Here is a 12,252-nt window from a genome sequence, read left to right as displayed (position 1 = left end):
CCAGCACCTCAATTTCTTTCTTGCAGTGATGGGCCCAGAACTGAACACAAGATTTGAGGTGTGGCCTCATCAGTGCTGAGCACAGCAGAACAATCACTGCCCTGGTCCTGCTGGCCCCACTGTCCTTGATCCAAGCCATTAAGGCTTGGATTGTGTCCACTGGCCTTCTTGGACACTTTGGCTCCCTCCTGGCTCATGTTCAGCTGCTGTTGACCAGCGCCCCCAGGTTCTTCCACCAGGCAGGTTTCCAGCCACTCTGCCCCCAGCCTGTAGGCTTGTTGTGACCCATCACTTGGCCTTCTTGAACCTCATACAACTGACCTCATGCCATCAATCCAGTATCTCCAGACCCCTTTGTAAACTCTTCTTACCCTCCAGCAGATCAACATTCCTGCCCAAAGCAGTGCTGTTTGCAATCTGAGATAAGGGGCACTTGTTCCGCTCATCCACATCACCAATAAAAATCTGAAACAGGACTGGTCCCAGTACTGAGCCCTGCTGAACAGCACTCGTGGCTGGCCACCAGCTGGATGTAACTCCAGTCACCACCACCCTGAACCTGGCCATTCAGCCATATTTTTTACCCACGAAACATATTTTACCTGTCCAAGCCATGAGCAGTAGCTTTTCCAGTAGAGTAACATGGGAAATAGTGGCAAAGGTGTTACTGAAGTCCAGGTAAGCACCTTCCCCTCATCCATCAAATGGATTCCCTTGTCACAGAAGGAGAGGAGTTGGTCAAGCAAGAGTTTTTCATGTTCTTGACAGCAAGTATCATGAGCAATATTGGTGGTGTACATGACTTTTATATGAATCAGTTTATTGAAATATGTGGTCTAAACTTAAAGGGAGAAAAGTATGAACTGAAGAGGTTGATGCTTGACAGTTAAAGACTCAGACCCCTTTATTTGTATTTCCAATAAGTGGTTAATGTGTTAAGGTTTCCATTTTCAAGATGCAAAAGGATGTATCTTTTTTTTCAGCATCTGGATGGCAAATTTTGCTCTGTGTCAGGTTTTGTCATGATTGGTTCACATGTTTTGCTTCCTGCATATTTCTCACATCCAGATACTTTGTATCTATTTCTCACATCCAGATACTTTGAATTTCTCTCCAGAAAGCAAGAATTTAGAAGACATAAGATTCCATCATGCTTAACCTTTCATATGAACTGAACGTGTTTAAAATGTTTCCATGTCTTAAATAATGGAAAAAATGTTGACAGGAATTGAAGGAAATTTCCTTATCAAGAACTGCATTTCATTGGTGCTACTGTACACCTGAATTTTCATCATCAGTTTCTGGAAATGCAATGTTTTTCATGGTTTTATACATTTGAAGAGTTAATAATGATTCTGAAGAAGATCCCCATCTTAGAAATGAATGATCTAAATGTTCTGGGTAATCAACTGAGAGAAGGGAAGGGAAGGGAAGGGAAGAGAAGAGAAGAGAAGAGAATTAGAATAGAAGGTTTCAATTGGAAGGGACCTTCAATGATCATCTAATCCAGCTGCCACTCTCAACCTTCAGATAACCTTTCAATAATGAGACTGACTATGGGATTTCATTCACAGCATGCAGAGTGTGAACATAACATCTTGCAGTTTTACCCCTGTGTAGAGCAGAGCAACAGGCTGTACTCATTTTGATTTGACACTACTTCACCACAGCCATCTGATTTTGGGTCAGTTTAGAGAGCGATCAGTGAGAATTTGTGTCTTGCATTTGATAAAATTTTGATACAGCCTCACTGATATTTTGAAGTTCAGCATGACCTAGTTCCAAGAAATATATTTTTAATCCTGTGAAAAAATATCAAAGACAAATGAGAGTTGCTATAAGCAGACTATATATTCCAGTTGAAAAACCAAGCCCTGCATGTTTCTTCTTAACCCTGCAATGCAGACTGGCCTTAAGCAAGATGAATTAAAATAACGTAAAAAATTAAAAATCTATTCAAATATTGACTGAGACTTACTTTCTCAGCAGTGAGATACAGAAGGCAGCCATCTGAAGGAGTATAAACCCTATACACAGCCTATGAGGAAAGAGAGAGTTTGGCTGATAATTACCAGCCTTTACTTGTATTCCTCCTTCCCCTGCCCTCTCCTCCACCAGTATTTCCTTACGTGCATGCAAAGAAGAGAAATTCTGAAAGATCTGAGTAAGAGACTTTGATTTATGTATCAAAGGGATCACAGTCATGTCTGTAACACACATCTTTTCAGCCTCTACATCTTCCTGATAAAACTGGCAGAACCCTTTTATATGTCCTCCTAAAACTTTTGCCACCTTTGAAATGTAGGTAATGATCTAAACCTCCTGAAGTTCTTCATGGTGGTGAAACTTGTAATTAATGTTAAAAAAATAATTTGACAGAAGATATAATTATTTCCTTTTCATTTCTTCACATCTTTAGAACAGAATTCTGGCATTATCTACAGATTTCCTGTCCTATTCCTCTTGCTCCCAAATGGTTTCTGTAACTGTGGAAATATTTTTGTTGAAATAAATCACTTGAAAAAATCACTTCACTTTCCTCAGATGTTTTTAAAATTAGCCAAATAAATACCTCTAAATAAAATAGCTTTTAACATATTTCCAACTTTGCTTTCCTCAGTAACTTAATTTTACTGGCCACATACCTCCAATTCTGAGAAAACACCCTTGAAAACAGATTGGATGTGGTCAAGAGACTGTTTTTCATGCAGTGAAAAGTCTTAATATAGTAATATAGATGTGGTCTGGCAGAAATACCATCAGAAAACATTTTTCAGGCTATGAAAATCTTCTAAAAGCCACAGTAGAGCAGTTCCCAAGTCGCTTGGCTGCTATCTCCTAATTAATAAGCTTAGACTTCTTTTAAACTGAACTATCAATAACTGAATTTGGTGATTTTTTGCAAGACTGAAAATTTCTGCTTTTGGAGGTAATGGCAACCTGTTAGAAGCTTCATGCTTCCTCACAAATATTTCTTGTCAATCCCACTTCTAGTTTCGTATACTTTTAATGTTCAGTGTATTTTTAAAATTTCAGGAATTCTCTGGGTGTTTATGAGTGCCCAAAAGTGATGCTAATACTTCAGTTCTGCAGTTTTACCAAAAAAATGCACCTCAAGTACATAATCTGGGTAGCACTATCGTGATGCCCCTTGAAAAACAGGAAAGGAAAGAGCATGCAGTGCACAGCAGAACATGTGCTACTGCAGCAACAAGTGTTTTGATGGAGGTACCTAATCCTTCTGTTAAGTCAGACCTGTTATTTTTAATGGAAAAGATGAAAAAATCGGTTCTTGAGGTAATAGAATTGTAGATGTTTTAGTCTGGTTCTTCTTTTATCACAATATACACAGACAGGAAATGTTATCACATACAGCTGACAGAAGTGTTTCAAATGGAGAACAATAACTATGTGCAAGATAAATTAAATTATTTTTCTTTGTGTAACTGTCATAGATGCATCACATGATCTTTTTTTCTGCGTGTGAGGATTGATTGCTGGTGAATTTCACAAATGGAAATGATCTTAATTACAAAATATTCCATCCCTTTCTTTATTTTCAAAGAAAACATGAATATAATTTTTTTTTTACAACGTTATGATTTCCAGGTACAATAAAAATGAAAGAGAGAGGACAAAAAGCCTCTCCTGTATTTTGCTGACATTAGCTAGGTTCTTAAAGCACTTTGCAAGGCTGAGTGAAATAAAACTCATCAGACCAATGTGTTAAGCTCGTAATATTTTTATTCCTGTATTACAGCTAGGGAAACTATGGAAAAAAACTACCAAGTAGAACACATGAAACCCAGAAGGACTGACATCTGTTTCAACTTAATTGTGTATTTTACCAACTGTCCTGTGTTTTTCAGGCAGTTTCCTCAGTTGTGCAGAGAATACACAAATTTTCCTTGCAGAACTGGAAAATAGAGAGGGAAATGTTCAGGTTGCCACTCTCAGACATTTTATAAGTTGTATTGTCCCTTCGCAAAAATGCCAAACATCTTTGCCCCCATTATTCTGACATAATACAACATTCCGTTTGAAACCTTTAAGAGCAGGCACAAGAGAGAAGGGCATGGTTTAGACAATGGCATAAAATTAACTGGAGAGTCAGCAAGAGATCATCATCAGAGGGGATTAAAGATGGACATTCTTTATGTAAAACTGTTCTCTTTAATATGTGAGATATATTTGCAACATTTCATGTGCTGCACAAGAAATACCCACATCAAAAATTGTATTAACTCTAACTTCTGCATGATACCCTCTCTTTGAAGGGGGGAGTAAACTGCCTTACACCTCAAGGTTCCCATTTCAGCACCCTTGAGGGAAGGAGTTACTGCTGAGCCACGTAGTGAGCACCACCAACACCTGCCTGCAGGGAAGGGCTGTCTAGAACTTGCATGACTGATCCTTTCATGGGTAATTACATGATAACATTGCCTGCTCACTCTAAAAATGGTCAGAGCTCTTTCCTGTATGAAATAAGGACCTTTCTAAGAGACAGGAGGAGAGGGAAGGGATTAGACCAGAGGAAAGGATATCTCTAAGCAGGTGCACTGCTGAGTTCCTGAAGATAACATATTATCTAGATTCACTGGATTTACATGAAAGACATTACCAGGAAGGATCTTTACTTTTTTGCCTTTCATTGCTTTGAGGGTGATTAACAATGCCTGTACTTTCACTGCTGCACCTGCAGGTAGTGAAGAGATGTATTCACAACAGCAAGCAATTTCACAGCATGAGCACTCAGAAACATTATTTATTACTACCGTTCCAGCTAAAAAGTCTGAGACTGCAAAATAGTAACACATACAAGATCTCATCACTCATCTGTAATTTGCATTTTTCATGGATGCAAACCTGGCTGGCTAATTGGGAAGTCATTTGACTTGAGACTTAATATACTTTTACATTATGATGAGAATATACAGCATGAAGAGAATATATTGTGTTTTCATTACTTAGAGCCAGGAGCAATATTCAACTGTGTGTTTTCCAGTTTCAAACAAGAGAAAAGATTTATCTGTGAGAATAACAGATTGGCTCATCTAATTCAGCATACTTCCAGCAGTTGCTACCAATGCAGTAGCTGTAGTTGCTGAGAGTGTGCCCTTTTCTGACGATTTTATCAAAGAATGCACAATTACACAAAAACATGCAGAGGTAGAAGAACAGGGGAAATTCTTCTTTGTTCAAAGAGTGCAGGGGATGAGAATCGCAATGAAGGAAACCAAACTTCCCTCCACTTTTTGTGTTTTCTGTCGTCAAGGTGAAGGAAAGAGGACGAAAATTTGAATGTGGAAAGGTGATTAATTTCTAAAACATGCCACAGACAATCCACAACTACTGAGGGAGCCTGTGCATCACTGTGTACCAATACTCAGTATGGGCCTGAGAAAGGCCCAGCTAAAGGGACCAAGCTTGCTTGTGGTTTGTTAATGATGATGTGCAGAGAAAAGTCTTCCAGATGGAGATGGACTGTCACAAGTCTAAAAGACTGGGAAATATCAGCATCCCTCCCTTCCCTGTGATGCAGCTGTCAAGGAAAAGCACCCTGTGCTTCTAAAAAAGAGTGATGCATGGGCACAAAAAGGACTGTCCTATGCTTTTCCTGGTCAGATTTCTTCTTGGAAAGCTTCCTTGTAGATCTACTTAGAAGATTAGTCTTGCTTAGTCTAAAGCTCTATATGGTCTAGAGTACTGAGAAAAACAAGGTAGCCTTCTGTGTCTAATTTATAAAATACCTGTAAACTTTTGTTAATGCTCCTCAATTATTGTGTACAGCAGAAAATATTATTTTTTCCAATAGAAATGACATACTGAAAAAAATTCTATGTTCATGCTGCTGTGTTTCACATTTAAAATAACTAATGGAGTAGATTATTTCAGGGTCAGGTACAATTTACAACTATCTGCTGGCTCTACAATATGTTGCATTCAAGTCACAGCCTGACAGAAAACCAGATTTCATGGAGGTGTGTTTACACCCACACCCTGTTCCTTTGGTGTGGTCCAAAGTACCAGTACCTCCTCAGGTACTACAGGAGCTCTGCACCCACTTCTGATGTGACTCAGAAGAGTGAGTTCTGCTTCTCTTTAGTGATGCCCAAGAGTTCAATCTGTCCGTGAAACAAATCTCTTCAGTGGTGGTTTGGGTGTATCCCATACACTCAACAGAATAAAACAGTTTGGAGCGCTCGAGCAGCGCAAATGCAGCAGGGAGACACAACTTGACCGAGTGGTTGTAGAACTGTAGTGACACATCAAGGATTTTTGGCTCCATCATTTCATCACCTCCTTATATAAAGCGGTGAAATGTACGATCTTTGAAACGGGATGAAAAAAGGGGAAAAAAGGAGAAAGACGGCTCCTTGTAGGACGGCAGATCCCGGAACCCCGGAGCGGCTGGAGCGCGTCACAAACAAAAGCAGAGCGCCCTCGTGTGGCCCCTGGGACGGGCGGGAAACGCGCGGGGCCAGGATTTGGTGTTGTCATGGGAATATTCTGCCCTGGGGTCCTCTTCCTGCACGGGAAGAGACTTCCATTTATTAATTCCGTCATTTTTAAGGGAATTTATAAAAGCTGTTCGCATAAGCCCAAGAAAATTTATTTTAAATGCACACACTCCAAAGCGTTTTACTGCCTTCCAGTTTGGCAGTACTACATTCTATTATTTTTCATGGCTGTGAGAACTTCCTTTAAAAAAAATGCAAGGACTATTAGTCTAGTTACTCTTTCTTTTTCAATTTTTTTTTTCACTATTAATTTTACTAAATTTTATTTTATAAATTTAGTTAACTATATTGCAAATTTTCCAAAACACTCTTGTGTTTCCCTTTTGACATTTACATTTACTTTCTTTTTATTTTTCTCCTCTCCACAAAAATGTATTTGCTATGTTTCATTGCACAACTGAATTTAATCTGTGGACATGGAAAAATGAAGATCTTATGCAAAAATTATTATGATGAATGTACTTTAAAAATTATATTGCCATATTCCCAACTTAATAAAACCTTGATTTCATAAATATATGGTTTATTTATAGGATTAGGGAAAAAATCAAATTTGCAGAAAAATACAATGCAAGAAAGAGCCAAGATCAGTGAAGACCTGTGTTTCTGTATGTTTCCTTTTTAATTTCCAGACATCTGGTTTAAGTCTGTATGGTTGACATTAGGCAGTAAGTGTTAATTTACTCTATTTACTAGTGATTTAATGGAATTCAACAGGTGAATTGTCCATGTGTTTTTATAGTTGCCAGCATATTTTTGAATACACAGACATTCAGCATTAGGATCCACTTCTTCAACAGCTGGAACCAAAATCCTTATACAGTTAAGAGAAATCAAACTACACAACTATTTTTTTTTCTACACATTCAAATGGACACAAATAAAATAATGGAAATTGGTCTTCCTTTGTTACAAAATATCACTGGACAGTCACTTCCAAAAATGAATCATCATCTGTACAACACAGGAAAAATGGAACTATTTCATTAACTGGTTAGATTAAATATAGATTAATATTTATCTCAATGCTCATCATGAAGTGTGAGTCGTTTATCAACACTTAAATAAAGTATATTGGATGTTATTTTATGTGTTGTTTTAGAAGATATTTTAATGCAAGCCAATCACTGTCAGTGTTAACATCCTCAATCAATTCTATGTGAAATAGTCTTACATATAACAATGCTTTCACTCGGCCAACAGATGAGAAAGGAAAAATAATGGAAAAAAACCCAGAACTATTCTCATCCTCCTATGAATTCCTGTTCAGAAATTGCAATAAAATTTACTGTTTTATCAAGGCTTGCTGGAACTTATTTTTGAAGTCACCAGCAAGCCAAGCCATCAATTTTTCTGTGTCATATGGAGACAACATGGGAGCTGAAATCTGCACTCAGCTGTTTTGCTTTTTGGGAGAATATGGTGGGATTAAGCAATCACCATCTACCACACATTTTCTGTTGCTCACTGTGGGCTCTGTTATGCAGTATCTGTGTCTGCTCTGAGATAAAGTCTATTTTTTACAAAGTCTATTTTTTTCATTGTATGGATAGAAGTGTGCATGTTCAGGATAGTGGGCACCAATGAACAGACATGTGCATACCTGTGCATAAGCAGGGAAGGAAATTTCTCCCAGCTGGCGTTGCCGGGTATGTATCTTTCCAGTCATCGCTATTATGTGTAAATATTTAGTAATGCAGTCAATTGTAGTTTTGGGGTTTTTTTATACTTCTGCATTCTAATAGCAGTCTTTGAGGGGATACATTCACTTTTGCAAAATTGGGGTGTTTTTTTAAGTGAAACATAAGAAAAGATGAAAATGTAACCTTTTCTGTATGAAATATTTAACATGTTAAAGGAATATGTTTTGGTCAACAGAGGGCACTCTACGGTTTTCAAAGGAGCCTAACAGAAGCTTAAAAAGGTTCAGTAGGAGATGACTGAGTGTGGTTTTCAAAGAGCCTTTAGTACTGGTCAATCTATAATTTATTGGAAATGCTACTGATTTCCACAATAACATAGAGTACAGGAATGAAAGAGAACCCCATCATTTGATAAAGTCAGATACTAGGATTAAGGCCGTGATGTACACAGTCAGCTCTTAGTTACATCTTCAAAATCGGAAATTACGTGAAAAGTTGTAACATACTCTGAGTTAAAAGTGTACTTAGCCAGTAATGATGTGTTTTACCCTTGCTGTTTGCTTAAAAAATGATGACTTTGAATATCATAAGTGTTGACAGGTCAGTCCCCACTGCTGTTCATACAGGTTATTTCTTCCAGTTCATAAATAGGTTACTTTCCTGACACTAGCCTACCTTGTGCTGTTGACTTTAGTGACCACTTTTAGTTCTGTTGTTCACTTATTTTCAAATAAAATAATTGAATTTAGGATTAGAACCTGAAGGGGAATTTTAGAGCAAGCTAGGTATTTTTAGCCTGTCTGTCTAGAATGCATGGAAATAAAGCAATAAAGATATAGAACAAAATGAGTCATTGATACTATGTAAAACTTCAGGAATTACTTTAACTGAGATTTTTATACAGAAGCCAAGCTATGAGAACTGGGCAGGAGTACTGCATGCAGAGCTGTCATACATTAAGGTAGCATGCATGTATTTCTATAAAGTAGACTACTTCTGCACAAAACCCTAAAACTAAAATTGAGAAAGCAATGCTAGAAGCCCACCCTGGAGAGCACAGGAGTTAAGCACTGACACAGCTTTAAGTAGGTGCATGTTTCTCATTAACAAACCTCCAAGCATTGATCTATGTGTAAAGGTGGGGCAGTACAGGCATCTCCAGCTAGAGGGAAGATGCTAAAAGTTAAAGCAGAGAGAAGTGCAGTAAGTCCTCATGTTATCCATTCCTCCTATAGTAACCCTCCTCCTGAGAGCTGCTTTACTGTGTTTTACCGTGTAACATGTGCTTGTAGTTACACACAGTAGGAGAGCCAGTGAAGAACTAGCCAAAGTTTAGAGGGCAAATCCTTATCTCTTTTCTGTGCCTATGTGTGTGGGATGAATTGAGGGAAGCAGCTGGAAGTGTGTGTCAATCAGAGCCCAGCTCTCACAAGAAGCGAGGATTCCTTTACTGCAAACCTGACGCGAGGAAGTTAAAAGCTGTTTTCCTTGCTTTCACACTTACATTTGCCAACAGCTGTTTCAACATTTATAAACACAATTCCCACTGGCTGCCAAATTACCATAAATTCATTTCTGCGTATTTTTGAGTACTAGGCATAAAAATAATTACATCTGATTAAATCCATTTATGCTTTCACACCTTTCAAATGTATAGTAGATATGAATTGTTGCAATATATTCTATCTAAACAAAAATTTCATGATGACTTCCAGGCCGGTTATCTTCAGAAGGTTATGAAGCAATAATTTATTTGGTATGGTATTTCACAGTTTCATTCCAGCTAGAGTACGCAGTGTCTGCTAAGTGACAGCACAACTTGGGGCAGCAGCACGCTCTAAAAGATTCAGGTGTTCTCCTGTGTTCAGCTTCATTTAAGTGAACTCTTTTAGTGTTATAGATACCTAGAAAAATTCTGTCTATAGGAGAAGACCTTCAGAGTGCTGCTACAAAATGCTGCTTCTCTACTGGGTGTGTTTTCTCCCTCTGGGAATTTAAACCGTGCCTAGAATTGCTGAACACTTGATCCTGCAGGAAGATGTGCATTTGACTTGGTCAAATATGAAGTGTGTGTGATGCTGGCAGGCACTGTGCTTGGGAGTGTGGAGCTGCAGAGACCGAGTTTGCTTCTTCCTGCTGAGCACGTAATGCCTTTCATCACATAATGTTTAACCTGACGCGTTGTTCTGCCGCAGTCCTGGCTAACACTTCATTTTAAGTGTGCCAGCATTATTAATTCATTTGGTATTCACTGTAATAACACTGATCATAATTAACTCATTCTGTAGCCTTGTGAGTGTTTTAAGTGCTCATATGGAATTCCACTGTAATTCAGCATTAATTAAGGTACCACCTAATTTTTGCAGAGAAACAAGAGCGTGTGATCTGTCTCTGGATGGAACTCCTTTAGCATCTCAGATGGAGTGTATGGATCTCGTGAACATGTTGGGTATATTCCCTCTCTGAGGAAAATTGTATACACCACGTAGATAAAGTATGAAAGAATAATATTATCTAACATGCAGTACACACATGCCTATTCTGTATGTCACTATGTAGAGTATATTGCACTGTATTTAGTACTCATAAACACATTTCCACTTTATAAAATATGAAAAGAGCCAGGCTGCTTTTCAAGAACTTAAAAGAAAAGTATAAAAGGAATATCTTTAAATTTTAAAAAATGCCCTCCTTTTAATTTTACAAAACTATAGCTCATTTATCCATATTGATATACAGCAGCTGAAGCAATCATATAGTATCAAATGCCATATATTAGTTTAACCAACCTTGTTGCTGCAAAAATATTTTGAACTAAATAATCTCCTTTAATTGAAAATAAGCATAAAATTGTTATGCTTTTTTTGAGTACATTGTAAATTGGAAAATCAGAACACTGAAAAAATACAAGCTCCATTTCATAGCAACTTACTACAGATACAGCTACATGATTTCAATACATCCTTTAAACTAATATTTTCAGGGATGATTAACTTTGTTGGAGAAAATTATTCTAGGCAAAAACTGGGCGAGTAATGGCTCAGCTTGCAAGCTGATTTTCCCTGCTACAATTTCCTGAAAATTCCTTCAAAATTATTCACTTTTGCTCATTTTCAAATGATGGAGAGGGCAGATTTATGTAAAGTATATCTGTACACCATGTGCTCACACAAAACCAGATCATTATCAACAAAGTATTTGGGATGTGTGTTTTATCTTGTTTGATATTCCTTGACTTGTGTGTCAATTTTTCATTTTGCTATGTTAAACCCCACCTTGATAATAAAAGGGACGTTTGAAAACTAAAAGAAATTTCATATGATTTAGGCAGTTGCCACCAGTTTGTGGACTGATAGCTTAACCATATTCATTAATCTATCAGTCCACAAAGTTCTCTGAATGAATTTCTCTTGGCCTACATAAAGGAATCAAGGGAACTAAAAAGAAACAGAATTCAGCCAGTAAATGTCTCAAAATAGTATTGATTTCTTTTACAGTCCAAACATGTATTGTGGAACACTTTCACAATTGGAAATCAATGGCAAAATCTGAATTGACTTCCCCAGAGCCAGCATATCATCTATGAAATTTAAGATTGAGGCTGTGCTTTATTTTTTAACCCACTGCACTGCAAACTGCAGCTAGAATAGTGGTCTACTGTTCTTCAATGAGTAACTATGATTCTCATAGTAAAATGTGTTATATACTAAGTAAAAGAAGAATCCCAATATTCTGTACTATATTAATAGTGAGACAACAAGTATATGATATTTGGACAGAGCATACTGAGGTTCAGGATTACTGATTAGAACTCACAGTATCTTTTAAATTTCAGTATGAAAGACATTTTATTTTTGAATGCAGAAAGGCTGAGGAAATATGATCTTTAGAACAAATCCACAGTATTTGATTTACAACTTCTTGAGTAGTAGATCTGTCACACTGGCTACTTTGTAGGGTGACGCCCTGCTTCAGAGAGTGCAGCCAAAGGTGTTTAGGTGCCCATTAGGGAGTTTTTCAGGAAGGTTAAGGGCAAGCAAGCCCTGAATGCAGTTCCCTAATGTGAACAAGCCTTTCACTCTGTCTTT

General features: G+C 37.6%; 1 protein-coding gene across 12 annotated transcripts in view; it reads left to right on the top strand.

Annotated features, from left to right (window-relative positions):
* The window catches only part of LOC139591046 (uncharacterized), a 37,941-nt gene extending 35,412 nt beyond the window's left edge, over positions 1–2,529 (top strand). For all 12 annotated transcript variants that reach the window (XR_011679528.1, XR_011679526.1, XR_011679527.1 and 9 more), the window contains one exon: positions 1,097–2,529. Coding sequence is in view for 1 of the 12 variants with exons in the window: in XM_071429171.1 (XP_071285272.1) it covers positions 1,097–1,105 (9 nt within the window). In the remaining 11 variants the exon portion in view is untranslated. The remainder of the gene's footprint in view (positions 1–1,096) is intronic.
* The last annotated feature ends 9,723 nt before the right edge of the window (positions 2,530–12,252 follow it).

Source organism: Agelaius tricolor, unplaced genomic scaffold (genome assembly GCF_023055355.1).
Source record: "Agelaius tricolor isolate 1412-34295 unplaced genomic scaffold, bAgeTri1.0.p SCAF_6, whole genome shotgun sequence".
Taxonomy (NCBI): Eukaryota; Metazoa; Chordata; class Aves; order Passeriformes; family Icteridae; genus Agelaius; species Agelaius tricolor.
This window is presented reverse-complemented; position numbering and strand designations above follow the sequence as displayed.